We start from the raw sequence: 19,675 nt of genomic DNA on the forward strand, positions 1-19,675 counted from the left end.
TACAGTGACTCTGCTTCATTTTTCTTTATCTTGACGGCTGCGGTTTTCCTTCTCGTGGCTATAAAAGATGAATAGATTACGATAAAGCAGATGTTGTATTTCAGGTCTTAACAGTGGCCTGAGCTTTCCATGTGGCCTTCTTTTTGTGTGTGTGTGTGTGGGGGGGGGGGGGGGGGTGAATGGCTTACCCTCGCCTTGAAAAGTCTACAGTCTACATAACTCATTGAAAAGAAGAGAAAGACATCAAGCCAAGCAGCAATAACAAGCAGACCAAAATAAACTCTGGAATCTGTCTGCTCTCTGATCCAAACTGAGGAGGAGTTGGGGGGGGGATGGGTGGTGGTGGTGGTGGTGGTGGTGGGGATGGGGGGGGTAAGAAACCAATTTTAGCCCAGAGTGGTCCCCAAACAGGCCACGAGCCTTTCTAATACTCTGGATCTGTGGCAGAGAGGATGTTTCTGTGCTTCTGTTTCCGGTCAAGTGTGCGTAAAAGTCATCACGGATGATTCCTTAATTGGGGGTATGAGGGGGGGTGTTGAGGGGTGACACCGGCATCGTGCCGGTCGTGTCGTGCGTAACGGGCTGATAATGGTCAGCGCACTGGGCTCGGGTCGGATCAGATGTGATCCGCCGCAGGAAGCCGCAGCAGTTCCTGAATGAACGAGAACCACAGTCTGACTTCCCACCATCATCGTGTCTCATGAAGCACGACACCACCACCCCCTCCCTCCCTCCCTCCTCCCTCCCTCCTCCTCCACCACCTCCGCCTTTTCATCCCCCTCTCTCTCTCTCATGGCACCGATCACTGAAACGCGTCTCTTTGCGCACATGAAGTTGACAAACCAGCGTCCGCCATGGAGACATGGAGACATGTCCCCCCCCCAGTCAATTCACGAGACATTCAACAGCTGTCAGTCTTCCCACAATGTGACCCCGCAATCTGCAACTCATCTCACAGAAACTGCATACAAAGTTTTCCTCGGTCGTGCGCGTGCGGGCGAGGCGGCGGCGGCGGCGACGTCGCGCGATACTCACGTCCCAAGGACTTCCTTGAAGTCAAAGATCTTCTTGATGTCATCGACGTGCTTTTTCCAGGAGGACCCGTCGCTGGACTCGCCGTTCTCTCTCGCCATTTCGCACGCAGGGATGTGGGGAGGAGGAGGAGGAGGAGGAGGAGGAAGAGGAGGAAGAGAGAGACGCTGCTGGATGAGCACCACAGTATTGTCTCGCTCAGCCGAGATGATGGGGGAGAGAGAGAGAAAGAAAACAAAAGAAAAAGTAGTGCACTTCTGTGTTCCTCCGAGGGCTTCCTGACTGTCTGTCTGCACTGTCTCTCTCTTTCTGAGCCCGGAGAGAGAGAGAGAGAGAGAGACAGAGAGAGAGAGAGAGAGCGAGAGAAAGAGAGAGAGAGAGAGGGAGGGAGGAGGGGGAGGTATGTCCTACCTCGGGAGGTTATTTGACTAATCTGTTTGACGTAGCGGATCCCGAGTCTGAGCTTCCCCACTGTTCACATCACTGCGTGACGGGGAAACACAGGCTCTCCTCCTCCTCCTCCTCCTCCTCCTCCTCCTCCTCCTCCTCCTCCAGCCGGGATTCAGGGAGTGTCGGGCGGAGACCCTGTCGGTGAGCGGAGGTCGGTGTCTCCTCCCCCCGGACAGTCTCCTCCAACGCGCCCGGCAGGTGCTTGTCGTCGTCGCGGAAGGTTTCCGCCCGGCGGAGAGTCAAGTGGTCGCATTGCACCAAACCCCCGGTCTCTGCGGGGCTCTGCGGGTCTCTGCGGGGCTCTGCGGGGCTCTGCGGGGCTCTGCGGGGCTCTGCGGGGCTCACATGTGTTCAACCTGCGCCTGGTTGTTTGGTTGTTTGCACTAATTCATGCTTTCATCGCGACTCACGCTGAGGTTGATTGACAGGGGCGGAGCAGAGGCTCCACCGGGGGGCAGCAGGGGGCCGTAGCCCCCCCCCCGCCAGCCCTTGACAACTTGTTGCAATAGATGGAAGAAGCATGGTTCTGAAATGAGTCAATGAGGTTCAAAACCAGGATTTCAACGCAGTCTGCTGCAAGACTTCCATTTCCTCGGCAGAGCTACTGGAGAAAAAAAAAACCCACACCGTACAGTCGTCCCTCCATCTTCTAAACCAGTTTGATCCTGGGCGAGGTGGTGTGGCGATGGAGCCAGGACAGGATTCACTCTGGACAGGTCAACAGTCCACGACAGGACAAACGGAGACAGACAACCACACAGTCACTTTCACACCCTGGGGGGCCAAAACAGGGTCGCCAGTTATCCTCACATGCATGTTTTTGGACTAAAACAATAGAGAATAGCTGAATTTGTGGGTTTCATTCAACAAAAACGAGCCAATTCTTCAGTGCAAATGCCAGACGTCTTTCCTTTGCCGTCTCCGGGTGGTCGCGTCTCTGGTGACCAATGTCATCGTGGAGGATGGAGTTTCAGCTGTGGAGGCAAAAGGGACTTCCACCGGTTGCACAATTTCATCTTAATGTCACTTTGCATTGACCGCCGCTACGAACCAGACACCTGATTATAAAACACCTGAAAACGGGTCAAGAACAAAACAAAGAAAAGACGATTGCCAGAACATTTTTTTTTGGGGGGGGGGGGCAAACTCTTCATTACAACCAATTAACGGGATATCAGTCATCTTCACACTGTATTGATCTGACATAGTAACTAATAAGAAAAGTCCCATTGCCCAGTTGACAGCATTCATTTTTGGCAATATCAACCCTGCAACACCTCCACCGCCTCCACAGGAGCCACTTTGTTGCTGCTCTCAGGTTACAGAGGAAAGACAAAGTGTCCTCACATAAACGAATGGAGAGAGGGATGAAATGACACTCTGCAGCTACAGTTTCCAGCTGACAATGGACGCAGCACCTCCCCTTAAAAAAAAAAAAAACATTTCCCCCCTAATAGCCATTAGTATCACCATTAGAAATAGCTTAAACTTAAAAAAATAAAAGTATAATGCACCTTTACAAGCCGTATATAATAAACAATGTGCTTTTAAGTTCGAACCTTTTATGTCTCCGTGTTTCTCCAGCAGGTTTTATTCACAGACATTGTGAATAAAGTGAAGCATTTGGGAAATTGCCAGCCAGCCTTGGAAAAGAGGTGGTAGCAGTTTATTGGCAGTAAGTAAGTCAGCCTTGCAAAGGTCAACCTGAAAAACAAACGTTGTATTTAAGACGAGAGTTTTCTTTATTTTTTTACGGTTAGATCCATGAAACACATGTAAATCCTTCATATTAAATCTGTGTCAATGGGCGCTATGTTGAATCGTAACTTTTTTTTTTCTGCATCACAAAAAAAAAAACACTTTAAAGTTTAAATATAAAGGTTATTATGACACTATATACAGTATATATATATAGCATTGTGGTGTGACCAGATGTTAATTTGACAACATATATAAGGTAAACTATTTAATATAGGAGTGTTTAGGAGGCACGCTTTCTGACCCAATCACAAAAAAAAAAAAAAAGAAGCTTTATTTTAGCGTGGTCCCTCAACCCTCATAAAGGGACATGTCCATGTTTGGTGGAGGTCACATGGTCGCTCCCTGCTACGTCTGCTGGAGGTTTCTTCATGTTTGAGGAATTTTTCCTCTCCGGCTCCGGGGAATTCTCAGTTTCAATGTGTTGGACTTTTTTTGTGGTTGTTTCTCTCTCCATGATCAGAGCAGTAAGATTACTGTTGTGTTTGTTGTCAGCAGACTTGAACCAGAACACAGAACAACTGACTGACCAAACCACATTTGAAGATTTAAAGACGATAACTGACACCTGTTGACACATGCTGGTTCGAGGTTTCTACTTTGAAAGTGAAAAAGTTCTAGTAACCTGAAACAGTTACTTTGGCCTGAGAGCAATAAGATATTCAGTATTTCACACTGGAATTGCTGTTTTATCCCCTGCCCTCCATTCAAAACATCCTGTTTTTATCACAAATAAAGTTAACAGCATAACAGGGATCCTGAGACGGTGGCGTCAAACATGAGGCCCACAAGAGGATCTGATCCGTGTCATGACAGTAACAAGCAAATTGGAACAATTTCAAATAATTAATTTGTTTTTTTATTTCAAACAAATGTGTTAAGAGTCGCAGACACAACACAACAGAGCTGAATTATCAGTGATGCTGCCATGAAAGATAAAACTAGTATTAGCCTCACAGCCATGCTGTCAGGGGGAGTTCACATAAATACCCATAATGCAACAGCTATTGGAGAAGGGGGGATATTTCAGTGTATTTTACCCCGGAAGGTTTCAATAAAATTGGATTTATGTTGATAATGAGGCAATTTACAGTTGTAATTGTTTAGTTTAGCAAAAAAACCCAGACGTTTTCACCACATATAAAAGTCATTATGGTTCTATTTCACTAAATCGTGTTCTACACCCCTGCCCAAAAGCTTCCAGGATGTCTTTTTAACTCTTTTTGTTCCACGAAAAACTGAAGACTAAAGTAAATTCTGCTTTGGAACAAAGGAACTACACTACAACAGCTCACTCCTGAGCACTGAAGGTAATGTATAAACACACACACGCAGTGTAAATTGACAGTCCAATGTAGTCCAGTACAGAAAATGAAATATGCAGCAGCAGCCCCTCCTCATCACAAACACACAGAGAATCACTGTGACTCATTTCCCTCTGATCGTTTTCACTTCACATCAAAGCTGCACTAAAAATTACAAATAGTTACTGTGGCATTGATCATGTTGACGCTGGAGCATTTGATTCAACATAAAACACTCCAGTTGTGCTTCTGAGCATTTCTTTTTTTTTTACTTCATCCCCCCATCAAAGCGTTTCATCTGCAATTCCCAATATTGTAATTTCTCTCGTCTATTGTTTGGCTGCTGTGGAAAAAAGGACCTCTCCCCTCCCCCTGCTGCTTGTCTGACCTGCTGTGGCAAAAAATATGGAAGGTTTTGGGTTTTTTTGGATGTAAAAATAAACCTGCATGAACGATCACAGGCAAAAAAAACAAAACCAAACAAAAACATTAAACCCACCTGGGACATTAAGGTGTTTATTTTAATGCTCAGAGTCAAGTGTCACTGTTTAAGTCGGCATATTTATAACACACTGGGTGTCTGCGTTCACTTCACACACACACACACACTTTTCATTGTTTGGGAAATGGGCTGTGGCGCAGCGAGGGAAGCAATCTCAGTCCGGCCTCCGACGCTGCTGATTGTCTGGTCTCCTCCAGCAGCTGGGGAACGTTGGTTTACGAGCGCCAGGCCTTTTCAAATCGCTCCACAAACTGTGAGATGAGTGCAGCCGTCCACACATCTGAGGCCACGGCACAAATCTCCTGCCACTTAAACATCCCACAATCTACTGGCTTTCCTATTTCCTCAGATTAGACTATGTGAGAGGCAAACATCTAATTGTTTTGGGTTTTTTTTTTTTAAGAAAACCTGCATCAAATTAATTTATTCCTAATTAAGGATGAATATGATGCTCTTTTTTTTTTAACAGTTTAGTGTTGACTTATTAAGGATCAGTTAAAGCTGTTATGCATATGACCTTCATGGTCATGCGTTCAATAAAGAAGTATGGTGGCCTAGAAGGAACAACATGATACAAAAATTGAGACAATAGATACGATAACCGTAACAACAAAATTATGGGTTTTTATTAGTTTAGAATAATTTGGGTCGTTGTTACATGTCGGGCCCTAACAAGGCTCATTGGTGACTCTTAATCTCGTATGTGTGCGTGTGTGTGTGACGTACTGTTGCCGCCCATCCAGGATGTATCAGTCACATCCACGACGCCATGTTGGACAAACCAATAAAGGACAGACAGACGGACATATTCCACTACTTGTAGTTGAAGAAATATCTAAACCGGTTCACTTTTTAAACGGAATTCTCCAAATGTCTCCACATCATATTGTGGCTTTTGCCTGTTCTGTCTTGTGTTTTCATTTTGCTTACATGTTGCAGCCCGGTTTTGAGCCTCCTGAGCCACCGTAGATCAGAAGAGGCATCACACAAGGACCCAAGAAGAAGAAACAATAAATTGCACAGACATGAAAATAGATTTATTTGAAAATATTTTGTTTTCACGTATGTACATCAGCCCTTTAAATCAAGTATCTCAAATACATTCGTCACTCATAATTGTGATCACGCGTACAATCAAGTACTTCCTAGTATCTCAGTGTATTCCTGAAATAAATATCAATCGTATTGTGTGATGAGATGAGTGGCCAGTTGGTTGTTATTGTGATTTAAAAAGGTCGTGTCTCGAGATATCTAACAACTTACAATGGTTTGTTTAACCAGCAGTAGAAAACACACAAAAAAGATCTCACACTAATGCCACTTGACCTGTTTTGTGACTCCTTGCTTAAGAAAAGGGAGCAGAGAATCCTCCACACAGGAGCTGAATGGTGTGGGTGCTTGTAAACGTGGGGGCGAAGGCCTCGGTTCAGGTGGCTCCTACCCTAATGTCACCTTCCAACAACAAACAGAAAACTACCAATTTGACTAATTCCTATCATTTAGTTAAAAAAAAAAAAAGATCATTTGGAAGCTATAATTCCAGGTGTGTAACGGTCCCTTCAGCAGGCGGAGGATGTGGTGCAGTTAGGAGAAGGTGGCGGTGAGGATGGCTTCTTGTTGCTGGTGATGGAGCATCCCGATGCCGACGGCCGGGGCGGGCAGAGCGGGGCGGCTCACTAACCGGAGCTGCGAGCACAGAGGAGGGGAGGGGGGGGTCAGGGAGGGTCAGGGGGGGGTAACATCCCTCACCTTCTCACAGTTGAGAAGTGGACTCACCTTGCAGGCCAGCTGCTTCTCAAACCGCGGGGCCACGAAAGACCAGGGGCCCATGTTCTGAGGTTCCTCCTGACTCCAAATGAACTCTGTGTGGGTTTAACCGCAACGACAGCGTGGTTAGAACAAACGCAACCTATTATTAATTTACACCACGTCAACGATCACTACCTGGATCGACCTCATCGGTTGTGGAGGCTGCAGACGTTTGTTCTGAAGCTTTATTCGTCCCAGGAGGGGCAGTGAGATTACAACCAATAATATATATCTGAGTCAACATCTGTTTGCTGATGGAATGTCAATATATGGAGAATTCGTCTGTACAAAATGTAGACGCATGATAGAACGTGGTGAAATGCATTACAATGATGCAAATATTTCCGTTTGTGGCTTAGAATGTGTCTTTAAATCGATCGATCCAAAAAAACGTGTGCATCAGACGAGCAAACAGTTAAACCTCAGCATGTTTAATCTCTAAACGACAGCCGGTAAAAGCTGTTTAAAATTTAAAGCCCTATGTGCTGCGGCCAGTCTCCAAGAAACCAGATGTTGACAGCTCAATGTGCATAATTGATAGAGATTTTGTTGTTGTTTTTTTTTTTTTTAAATCCCCCCAGAACTTTGCAGCTTGACCGGAGTTTTTGTCACTCCAATTAGCTATAATGCCGACTTTGACCATTCAGACGTCACCGGTCTATCGTGTGGCGGTGCTCTGAGACGATAACTCAACAGCAAAGCGCGGTGGGATAAATAAAGCAGGACAAACCCCCTGTGAGAGCGCCGGCCCCGAGCGACCAGACTCCGGCTCCTTCACCAGCCAATCAAATGTTTTCCTCGAGGGTTTAATCGCAAGCGGCGCCCGTCACTCCGCTCCCGGAGCGGCTTTCAACACGACGTGACTCAACCTCTTCACGTGCATTTTTTCTGTGAAAACTTTCTCTGCCCAAAAGACTGACCTTCAGATAATAAGAGGCCACCACTTCCTGTAATGTCGAGGAAACTCAGGACAACCTGCGAAAAAATACCTCTTTACTTTTAGAAAAAGCGACGTTTAGAGGATTAAAAAGTAAAACATGCAGAGTTCAGTTGCTCCGCAGCTCATTCAAATCCACAACAAATGTTCAGGAGGGTCGTCAGTCCTCACTGGTATTGTTGTTTTCACCGTGTCGTCATTTTGGCCTTCGGAAACAGGATTTATCGAGTTTTGATCCTTGTGTTTTCCACACGACTTTATACTATGCAAATTCAATTCGAGACGTTTTACTCGCTCCAGCAGCGGATTCATATTTTAACAACTAAACTGTTTATTTGGTATTTGTTCAAGTAGAATTCCTGATCAAACTCTTGATCACTGTCACACAGTGATTTAACAGGACAAACTCATGTTTACGTCGACTTTACATTGTGAGTCGTACTTATTCCTCAGCTGAAGCACATTTTACTGCAGTAAATACTGCGTATACCTCATTCAATCTTATCTTTATACATTTATTCCACCCAGGACGGGGTATTCTATTCAATACTCTTGTTTTTCCTTCTGAAACACAAGAAATTCCAAAATTTGGATCAATGTTTCGACTTTACGGCTGGAGAGATTTCATTTAACCGGCAGTATCCGGCAGGCGTGTGATTAATATTATGGTTTTCATGGTACTGAGGAGCTTCTGTTACAAACGTGAGACACCGTGAACCGTCCGTGATGGAACAATCATAGTGGAGGAAGTTGTGAAATAACACCGGCCACTGCTGCAAAGCATGTTTTTTTCCGCTGCATTTCTGCTGGATTGAGAGTTTTCTTCACACCACTGATGGCATGAGAGCTTCAAGTTTCAGCACTGAACCAGAACCCGACAGGAAAACATGGACTGGATCATTAAACTGGCCATTTCTTTTCCACTTTGCAAACTCTGATATATTTCAGGATGATTAGATTTTTGGTTCATAAGGTTGAATCGGCGCGTCCTGGAGGTGGTGGTGGGGGGGGGGGGGGGGGGGGGGGGGGGTGCGCTACCTTTGGCGTTGGGGTATCTGCTGAGCTCCTGCTGCAGAGCGTCCAGAGGGAACGGACACAGCTCCTCCACGCGGACCAGCGCCGTGCTCTGGACGGCTGCCGACGCCTCCCGCTGCTTCAGCAGGGCATAATAATGCTTCCCGGAGCACAGCACCACCTTCTGGACACTGTGGAGAACCAGACACCATGTTTGGACCAGCAAATTAGCTTTCAAAGATAATAATAATAATCGAATTTTAAAAAAAATCAATAATATACAGATCTTAAAAACCAATGTTTCCCATTAGAACATAAACAACATAAGAGATGTTAAAATGTGAAGATTTTTTATGAATTTGATGGCCGAAACATCTGAAAAATGTAGGTATTGGACAAGAAAAGGTTGGCAAACTGATAAATAAAAAAAAAAAAACAGTAAAGTCTCAGCTGTAAAGGTGGAAAGTGGCTCACTGCTCTGTGACAAACTGAATTAAACTGAACCAATTACTGAAAATTCTCTCTTAAAGTAAAATGACAAAGAAGTTGATTCTTTTGATGAGACTACAGATGCTTCGATCTCTCAACGGCTCATTTAATACGGCCTGAGGCGAAATGGAAAAGCTGTTCTGTGGCTCTTTTTTTTTTTTTAGTGTGCGGCTGCTTTGTTATGAGCAGGAAGGTCAAAGACCAGCGTGTCTTGACGACACGGTGGTTCCAACACGGTTTATGAAAATCACTGTATTCTGCTCACATTTCCCAGTATCTAAAAATCACACACACCTTTCTGCTGAGGCGGCGGAATCACCCAGCACGGGTCTGAACGAGGTCCCCGGTGCCAGTTCGGCCAGACTGGACACGGCCCCCTGAGGAAATTAAAAGACACGTCGCTCAGCTCGTAATTGACCCAAAGTCTTGTAAGGAATGCGGGTCGGGGGTGGGGGGGGGGGGGGGGGGTGTAAACGTGAGACTGAACTGACGGAGAATCGCAGCAGCGTCTTGGGTCCCACCACGATGAGGGGCTTGCGGAAGTTCCGGACCATCTGCCTCCTCAGCAGGTGGAAGTACTGAGCCGGGGTGGTGGGATTGACCACCGCCATGTTGACGGTGTCGCCGTCCACCCCCTCCTCTTTACTGTCGCACATCTGACACACAGACCAGGACCGGTTAGCCCGACAATCACGGTTAGAAAACGCCACAAACTCGCCAAAACTCCCATGTCTGTAGCACAAAACTACCAATCGGTTCTTATCTGGAATCTCATTTCCCCCTGAATGATCGGTGCAGAGTATCAGACAGCGGCTGAGCGAGATCCCCTCCTTCGATTACAGTCCGTTAATTACTTTGTGCACCATTAAGAAACATTATCTTACTGAACCTGCAACCAACTGTGGCACTCTGCCTTTCTTATACGACGTGCAGAACCAGCATCTCTACCACATGTTGCAAATTGGGAATTTTCTCCACAACGCCCTTTAAATGTTTGTTTTGGTTTTTTTGAGTCCACATGGTCTGTTGTAAGAGACGTTTTGGAGAAATTGAGAGAATTGGAAAACTTACATCACAAGCATTGCCAAGTATTAATTAAATATTGTATTTCTTTATGATTAATGTCTTTACTTTTTTTTTTTTAAACAGATCGTGATTAATTTTTCTTAAGTTCAGGTTAAATTTACTCTTTATTTCTCAGGGAAAACCTTTTTAACCGGCATGCAAAGAGGCAATAAATGTAATTATTAATCATTCCTTTCAACGGCACCTTCCAAGAATAGACTTCAAAGGGTGTGCAACGTACAAGTTGAGGGTCGAGTGCACGCGTTTCACTCGCCCTGCTTTATATTTGCTCTGTGAATACATTTGCCGTGGGATATTTGAGGGTTTGCTGTGGAGTTCACATGGATCACAGTGTGACAGCCGGCAGATTTCACCCCCTCACGATGTAAACAATCCCGCTAAAAGAGGACGCCAGTGGGCCGGAGGTCTCTCTCTCTCTCTGTCTCTCTCTCTCCCTCTCTCTCTCTCGCCCCTCTCTGAACTCAGACCTGGAGGAAGCGCTCCATGCGGCAGGACGAGTGTTCGGGTCCGGCGCCGTCGTAGCCGTGAGGCAGCAAGATGACCAAGCCGCTCTGCAGCAGCCACTTGGCTTCACCTGAGGACGAAAACACAGGCTCACGTCTGACACACAGACACACACTGAGGGAAGTTTGACTTCCGACAGATCGCTGAGGTTTTTAAAAAAACAACCTCCAGAGAGGAAGGTGTCAAAGATGATCTGCGCTCCGTTGAAGAAATCTCCAAACTGAGCCTCCCACACGGGGAGCAGTTTGGGCTGGGCGATGCTCATGCCGTATTCGAATCCCAGCACGGCCTCCTCAGACAGCGGGCTGTTGCACACCTGGACACGCCATCACAACGCAAGAGAGGTGGGGGGGGGGAGGAAAAAAATTTATGAAAAGACTTGGAACTTTGTTGGGATTGTGCTTTCGTTGTAAACTCGTCACCTCCAGGAAGCCCGTCTGCTCAGGGCTGATGTGGTTCAGAGGGATGTGCATCTCGTTGGCGTCCTGACACACCACCATGGCGTGACGCTGGCTGAACGTGCCGCGGCCCACGTCCTGCCCGCTGATTCGAATGTTGAAGCCTGTTGGAGTGGAGAGCAGCTGAAGCCTCAACATCAACATGGAGTTATTGTTCCAATATCACACACACACACACACACACCTTGGCTGAGGAGCGAGCCGAGCGCCAGCGCCTCCGCTGTCGACCAGTCCAACTTAGTTCCTTCCTCCAACTTGTTCAGCCGAGCCTGATGTCACACACAGATAATGAAATAGAAATCCCGATTTGGCCGCTCCGCCGACGACCCCCCCCCCCCACCCCCCCCCCCCTTACCTGCACGTGGGTCTTCCCCAGGTGGCTGTGCAGCTGGATCTCCTCGGGGATGTCGACGGATTTCGCGCCGACGAACTGCAGCAGGGGAACGGGGACGCCGGTGTCCCAGCTGGTGACCCGGGCCTTGGGCTCCGCCAGGCCCCCCCAGCGGCCCTGCAGGTTGGTGGGCGGCGGGCTGTACAGGGTCATGTTGGAGAGCTTGTCGTTGAGCATGGCGTAGTGTTTGGACTTCATCTCGTCTCGCTCCCCCTCGGTCAGCAGGCCCTCCGTTATCAGCTGCTCCGAGTACGAGTCGGGGACGCTCTTACGGGATCTGCCAGAGAGAAAAATAATCAAGCACCCACCTGTTATGAACCCTTCAACGACGTACTCTGACCAAAAACGCACACGCGTACACGACTGTGCTAAGTTCTAGGCGTCTAAACGCCTCTCGGTGCCTCTGCCGGCACGTGGAAACACCCGACGCCGGTACAGCGGACTGGAACTGACCGGATGACCTTGTACATGGCGGGGTTGGTGAAGAAGGGCTCGTCCAGCTCGTTGTGGCCCCACTGACGGTAGCAGATCAGGTCCAGGATAACGTCCTTCCGGAACCGCCGCTGGTAATCCACAGCCAGCCGCGTGGCCCGCAGCACCTCCTCGGCATCGTCGCCGTTCACGTGGATCACCGCACAGTTCACCATCTTCCCTGGGTTTGAGGGCAAGAGGGTTTGAAAGGGGAAGTGAGGCTCGGTCGGTGGCGAGGTACCGAGGTACCGACCGGACGCACGCAGTTCCTGACTGACCGACGTCGCTGCAGTACAGAGAGGACCTTCCTCGGTCCGACGGCGTGGTGTAGCCCACTTGGTTGTTCACGATCAGGTGGACGCTCCCGCCAACCCTGAAGTGAGGGAGGTTGGAGATGGTCAGGGTCTCGGGGACGATGCCCTGGCCAGTGAACGAGCCGTCGCCGTGGACCTGGAAAACAAGAAGGCTGCATTTGAAGCCTGTGCGAATCCGTCTGTCAGATCCTGTTGATTAAATATATGACATATCCCCCAATGAGAATCAAACCCTTCATTTCATTTCTTTAAAAATCCCATAAGACCATGTTCTGAGCTGCATTGCAAACATCGCAAGTTGAAACTTAACCAATATTTAAAAATATATAGAGTTGAAGAGTAACAGTTTTATTTGCATACTGCAATGATTTTCGCAAAACAGTCTGACCTCCAGGCTAAAAATTGTTCCACTCTAATAATTATCTTATTTTAAAAAGACAAAAAAATAAATAAATTAGTGGAATTAAAATGATTCAAATTGCTGAAACTGAGGATTTTCTTTTTCTACAAATTTCTACAGTTGACTGTGTTGCATGATGACGACATTATACGGTTTGATGTCCCGTCCTCATGGAATCAGGTCCACTGGACCTTGTCTGTTGTCTTGGAAGATGTTTTGCTGGTGTGGTTTCATCAGTTCAGGCCGTCTCAACCTTTCTCCAGATGAGCCGAGTCAATAACTCTCCTGACGACGACGCTCTATTGTTTCAGATGCATCGTTCTTACTTTCGGTTTTGAGTTGACCGACTGACACACCCTGCTCTGAGCAAAAACACGAAGGTGGAGTTTAAACATCCACTTAAGTGCTGAATCATTTCCAGTAGGCGGGGCGGTTCTGAACGTACTGTGACAAGGTGAACTTCGGCACCGAGCTTCACGATTAGAAAAATCGAAAAATCTCTCCCGTGGAAAGAGCCGACAAAAGCAACTTCCTGCTTCACGCAAACAAATTCTGCCTTTTCTGTTTGTTACAGTTGGATGAGCCCTAAACAGCCCAAGTTCTCCAACTTGCCTCAGCCTGTTCGGGCTGTTTTCTGCAGTGACAGTTTGAACCACTGTGCTGTTCTATTGAAATCACTCAAAGATGAAAAACCAATAATTACCATGATGCTGGAGCTCTGGGCTCATTCAAAGTCATGTAAGTTATTTTTGTTTTAATGACGAGACAGTGAGAGTTGATTTTTTTTTCCCCCCCCGTATTTTTCTTTTACATCTAAAAATATCTACTTTGTTGCTAAATAAAACTCATGTAGTCAGGGAGGCGCTGTCCGATCAAACTTCTCTGTTAATAGATTTGACTGTCCTCTATAGAGGACGCTCATCACAGACGTCACATGACTTAACTTTTTTTTTTTTTCTATCAAATTGTCAAAATGTGGAAGACAAGTAATGTTTCTCCTGCTTTTCCAGCAGGCTGGTTCACAGGAAGAGACGTCGTCTTGTGTTCCCCCCCCTAAGGTGGTAAAAGAAAAGGGACCTGCAGACAGACGACTCTGTCCCCGGGCTGGGCGCCGTCTTCCACAGAGTAGTCTCCTTCTTGGCGGAGCTGCTGCCTTGCCCGGGCCTTGCCCTGGGCCACGGGGTTGATGGCCTCCAGGTGGGACGGGTTGGGCAGCATGGTGACGTGGAGAGGACGCTCGGCGCCGACGTCCAGCTCCACCGAGGCGGTGAGGTGAGACAGGACGTCGCCGATGGACGGCGAGGTGTCGGGGAACTCACTGAGGCCGCGCATCTTACGGAACATGAGCTGCAGTGAGAAACGGCGAGCGGGGTCAGTGTCGTTCGGGCGGCCGTCTCGGCCCCCCCAATGTGACGGTGTCCGACCTCTGGTGGGAACATCAGCAGGCCCGTCAGCAGGTTGAGTCGACCTCGGTGAGGCATGCCGATGACCACGTCGGTGACGCCGCCGTGGGCCAGCTGGTGGAAGAGCTCGCTGAAAAACCCCATCATGCTCTCGGCGCCTTCGCCGCCGTAGCGCTTCACGGTGGAGAACTTCGTGGCGAGAAAGTGGTCAAACTCCTGCGGTGAGGAGGAGGGAGAGAGGGGAATTTTATTTATTTTTTAAACTTTGGAGGGGGGGGGGGGGGGGGGGGAGCGTCGCGCCGCACCCTTTTTTCTCGACGAGGCGCTTTTCTCGCTCGGCGAACTGACCTGTGACTCCAGCATGATCTTGGCGAGCTTCTTCCTCTCGTCCGGAGAGAAGCTGGTCCTCTTCAGCTCCTCGAAGCGGTCGGCCAACCACTCCCGCTCCTCCAGGCTGCCCAGCTGGCTGGTCTCCACCGACAGGCTGCCACAGTACACCTCCTCCAGGTAGGCCTCCACCTCTTCCACTGACGCCTGGGCCTTCCCGAAGTGACGGAGACCTGCACACACACACACACACACACACACACACACACACACACACACACACACACACACACACACACACACACACAGTGTTATTATGCGTTATGTAAAATATTTAGGCATTTACTGCACCGAACTACGAGAGGAAATGTACAAAACGGAAGCAAAATCTATCTTGGATGTTAAAGGAACAGTTGCAGAAACGCATATAAGAAAAAAAATGAAAAAACTGAGAAGCTGGCCAGATGATGAGCCTGGTGTCAAATTACAAAACTGCCATGGGGAAAAAAAAAAAAAAAGAGGCTTCCTAAAGCAGTGAAAAGGCTCCGAATAGTATCGACTAGTATTGAAGGTTAAACGGAGACGAGTCGGTAACGGTTGTTTATTCAACCAGCTGGAGCGCCACAAGCCACAGACACGTCGACACAGACAAAACTGACCTTCTCACCTCGTTCACCTGCATCGAAGCGTTTTTTTTTTTGTCCTGCTAAACCAAGGTCTGGTTTCTGTGATGGAGACAGACCTCAGACGATCCCCCGTAAACAAAGCGATAAACGACACACTTCACCTTTCTGCAGTCCATGAAGTCTGCTCATCATAAGATATGAGGTCACGGGGGCAACCGGGGGTGAGAAGACCGGAGGCACGTCTGTGACTTCCTTAGATAACGGCACAAGGTCGTGTCATAAGTCTGAAAATCTAAGATTTTTCCATAACAGGTGTGCTGTGACTTTTGTTAACGATTCCGCAAAAAAAAAATAAAAAAAAAATGCAAAAACATGGGCCAGTCAAAGCGGATGGGATTTTGGTGGGGGGAAAAAACAAAACAAAACAGAAAAAGGAGAGATACTAGCCTGCAGCGATCTGCAGGCACACAGAATTTCATGTGAAACGTTCTAGTTAGTAACCCATCACACACTTTCACACACAGCCATGTTTGAACACAATAGATTGTAATAAAAGAAAAAAAAGAATAAAATGTTTTGTTTCCTGACGTTAAACAAAAAATATGGAAGAGAGATGCTGAACCTGCTTAACCTGAGGGCAACATATTGACAGGGGAAAAGAACATATTTATTTCTTTAATCTGTACATAAAGTTACAAGTGCAATAAAAGTCTGTGTTGCTGACTTTCAAAAAATTTTTCTTCAGCTTCCACCAAAAAAAAAATGTGTTAGTAATTCTATGCGTTTAGTCGTCAAGAGGTTGTTATTTTGACTCACTTGAAAAAAAAGAAAGAAATTAATGCATTACCTTTTTGTTTATTGAGATATGTTTAATAAAAACAAAAACAAGTGAAATGAGTGAAGTCTTCTTCTGCATTGTCATGATTCTGACTTCTGCCCGGTAACCACCTGGTATTGAAAAAACGTTACAGCGAAAGTCTAAGATTTGTTTTCGACACAAGACGGACCAGATGTTATTGTCGATCTACTTGTACTACTGATGTGCCATTTGTTTCTGGAAGCAGCTCTCACAGAGCGCCATTACGAGTAAACAAATAAGACAAAACGCAGTTCTAGTTTAACGGCCTCAAGTTGAAATCGTTGCGTCAATAGAGCCTTAAGATAGACGAGTTCTCCCTCCCTTAGATTTTCCTCACTTTGCTCTCACCACTCCGTTTCACCTCTGACAGTCTGTAGTCGGCGGGTATCGGGGGCGACGTGGCTCCACCTGAAACTCCGAAATATCTTCACCTGCTGAATATGTATGTAAACTTCCTTTGTTTACAGTATCTCTGTCAGGGGTGTCAAACATGAGGCCTGTGGGCCAAAAGCGGCACACAAGAGGCTGTTTGTTCGGTTTTTGTTAATCAAAATAGGCTTCATGTTGAAATTGTAGTCATTTTCAAAAGTCATTGTTTGGCTTTTGCCAAAATATAGACCTTATCAGCTCTGCTCCATGACAAAGAAAAACTTTAAAGTTTGACTGTAATACTATTTTACCAGTCAAGATGAAATATGGCTGCATGTGGCCTCTGAACAATAGCCCTGTTTTCAAGGGGTAAAATAATGTTACTGCATTTATGGTGTCTGTTTACACAAAAACGGTGCCACTGAAAATTGAACTTTAAAAAAAAAAAAATGCCTCGACACCACCTGAACAGAGCAAAACACTGTTACTTTACATGTCATCTTCAATACTTCTTCTTCACAGGTGTGGGTAGCTGGACAATAACAAAGATGGCGGCCTCCAGTGTTACAGCTCCCAGTCCATATTCCTCTCAGACTTGGTATTTTTAATAGTCAATTCCATAATATCAATTATACTTGGTCATCTGTGAACTCGCCATTGTTGATGTTTACGTCTTAATTGATCTCTGCACACATGTCCCTGTTTCATCACAAACAAAACAAAACAACCAACAGCACCCACTACTGGCCCAACATGAAAACTGCATGGATTCATTACCTTTGGAAAACGTTGCCGTGTAAACGGAACGTACACGTGTTCTTTGTGCACGTTGACACCACGGTCATGCTCTGCGGACTGAAACGTCACAAGTAGTGGAACTTCCGGTGTGTGTGTTTCTCCAGGCGGTGCCTCACCTGCAGTGTTCAGCTGTCCCGTTACGGTGCCGGCCAGGCTGCTAATCTCCGGGACGGTGTCCTCGACAGGCTTGTGGGGCAGCAAGGGGTTAATTTTAGCCGCTTTGTGTCCATGTGCTCTGTACGCCTCCACCAGCCGGGCCAGACCGTGATCTGGACACCGAACACAACAAACCACACAGTTACCACACGTGGATCAACCGTGGGGATCAGGAAACACTGTTTAGTTTAAGTTTAGTTTAGTTTGTGCACGTGTCCTGGAAGGGGAGGGAGGGTTCACCCCCCCTTTTTTTTCCTGACCTTGGTTCAGAGCCCGGATCCGATCGCTCGTCCCCGCCTGGTCCCGCTCGGTACTCCCGGGTCGGTACCCGTACACGCCTCTCTCGGTGTGGTAGCCGCAGCCGACGACGACCCGGCGGGCCACGGCGGGCGGGAGTCTCCTCAGCGAGCCCCTGAGAAACAGCACGGCCGACATGTTTCCAAGCGAGAAGTGTTGAGAGGAGCGGACCGGGTTGGACGGCTACTGCGCGGCGGCCATACTGGCGACAGGCGGCTGCTTCACGGTCCTTGCTGGGTGGTGGGAGGAGGCGCAGCTCCGCCCGCCGATTGGCTCCTCTCCACTCGCTGCTTTCACAACACAACTTTCAAGGAAACGACTCACGGAATAAAAACGTTCATCCTTATATTACAGTGTTGGATTTTTTTCCCTCTTCCTGTACACACGGTAGATTTTCAGTTTGTGAGAAATGGAATATATTCTAGATTGTCAAATTTCCGACGGAGCGGCGGGGACGTGAAGCAACAAGTGTCCTTTAAAGAAACACATCCAGGGGCCCTGGAACCCCCATGTCTCCTAGAGAAACACACCCAGGGGCTCTGGACCGTGCCCCTGTGAACACCAGGACTCTAACTGGGTTTTATCCCCCCCCCCCCCAAACAGTCCCTCTTTGCCACCGGTTCCACAACCAGGAATTCATGCTCCTTTCGTTAAAATCTTCACAGCTTGATGACATTTAAAGAACTCTGAAAATACACTGACTTATGAACTAAGAAAAAAGTTTTTTTTTTACACTAGTGGTTGTTTATCAGCAGCTACACTGGATTATATCTGTTGTGTGTGCTTCAAATATGATGCGACTCTTGCTGTGGTGTGGCTGTTAAACACTTCAAAATGTGTATAAATGTGAATAATGAAGCAGAGGGAAGCTGAAAATATCTCCCAAAGGCATCAAATTACAGATGAGACATTCCCATGACGTCAAACAAAATTGGGTTTTATTTACATATTTAAATAACAGAAAACAAACAACAGGCTCCCAGAAAATGGCGTATCTGGTTCACCATTGTGAAGCTCTTCTCTTCTTCTGTTGTTTTGCTTTCTTCGCTTGTCTTCTGCTCACAAACTTCTTTCCTTGTCCCAAATCTGAAAAACAAAATGTGTTTTGTGTTAAACAATGCTGGTAAAACAGCCAATCAACCAAGGTTAGTGCAGCTCTCTAATTAACTAGATATAAAATAAAGCCCATCCAACCGATCCAGTAATTTTTCAGTCATGAATAACAACTTGTCTTGTCATTGAGGTGCTTACTTGGATTATTGTTAGGCTGGTTCTTTTCCGTCGGGTTGGAGGAGCAGTCAGAAGTTGTGACCTTTGTCTCCTCTTTATTAGGTTGTGGTGATCTTTAATAAGCAAGAAGGAAAATTGTTAGTTTCACTTCAGTTAGTCTTTTTTCTTAAAATACTAAAACTCCTCAGAGCGGTAGAGTTTGGACAAATACCTGTTGACAGAGGCTGAAGGTTGTTGTGAGAGATCTTGTGCCGGGGCCTGGTCCTTCTTGTTCAGGTCAGATGGACTATATTTGGACCAATATTTGCATCCAGGCCAGGTGATGCTGGCAAATAGTGGCTCAATATAGTCATATTCATAAGAGCTGCAACTGTCGCACTCCTCCAGGGGTTTGCTGTAAGAGTTCACATTGGAAGAGAAACATTACAGGTGCTCAACTCAACGGCTTGCAAACGCACAATGATGATGAATATTTGTAACACTTAGCAGCTATTGCATTGGTCTGTTTGTTTAAAAAGACTCAAAATCATCATAGATAAAGTTTGGACAAATACCTGTTGACAGTCTCTGCATGGACCAACTCCTCCAGGTGCTTTTCGTTGGCTGAAGTCTTTTCGTCACTGAAGGTGATGCTGGCGAAAAGAGGCTGAATGTATTCCTCTTCCTCAGAGCTGCAATCATCACACTCCAC

General features: G+C 46.9%; 2 protein-coding genes and 1 long non-coding RNA gene across 3 annotated transcripts in view; all 3 read right to left on the reverse strand.

The window, feature by feature from the left end:
- The window catches only part of camk1db (calcium/calmodulin-dependent protein kinase 1Db), a gene marked incomplete at both ends in the record, with an annotated part of 25,226 nt that extends 24,093 nt beyond the window's left edge, over nt 1–1,133 (reverse strand). The window contains one exon of the mRNA XM_080504601.1: nt 1,036–1,133. Coding sequence (XP_080360727.1) covers nt 1,036–1,133 — 98 coding nt within the window. The remainder of the gene's footprint in view (nt 1–1,035) is intronic.
- Nucleotides 1,134–6,068: 4,935 nt separating this feature from the next.
- On the reverse strand, nt 6,069–17,969 carry dhtkd1 (dehydrogenase E1 and transketolase domain containing 1). Its single transcript, XM_080504596.1, has 17 exons — nt 17,718–17,969; nt 17,418–17,570; nt 14,671–14,882; nt 14,344–14,538; nt 13,997–14,266; nt 12,484–12,655; nt 12,188–12,386; nt 11,699–12,011; nt 11,528–11,612; nt 11,308–11,447; nt 11,051–11,201; nt 10,849–10,955; nt 9,787–9,951; nt 9,590–9,672; nt 8,831–8,997; nt 6,823–6,908; nt 6,069–6,732 (listed from the first exon to the last, which is right to left on the reverse strand). Exons 1-17 carry the CDS (start codon nt 17,890–17,892, stop codon nt 6,631–6,633), a joined length of 2,775 nt encoding a protein of 924 aa, XP_080360722.1. The 5' UTR covers nt 17,893–17,969; the 3' UTR covers nt 6,069–6,630.
- Nucleotides 17,970–18,675: 706 nt separating this feature from the next.
- Nucleotides 18,676–19,362, reverse strand: LOC308136316. Its single transcript, XR_013936827.1, has 3 exons — nt 19,196–19,362; nt 19,006–19,097; nt 18,676–18,840 (listed from the first exon to the last, which is right to left on the reverse strand). It is a non-coding gene; the product is annotated as an uncharacterized lncRNA (long non-coding RNA).
- Nucleotides 19,363–19,675: the final 313 nt, after the last annotated feature.

This window comes from Blennius ocellaris (assembly GCF_963422515.1).
Source record: "Blennius ocellaris genome assembly, chromosome: 11".
Taxonomy (NCBI): domain Eukaryota; kingdom Metazoa; phylum Chordata; class Actinopteri; order Blenniiformes; family Blenniidae; genus Blennius; species Blennius ocellaris.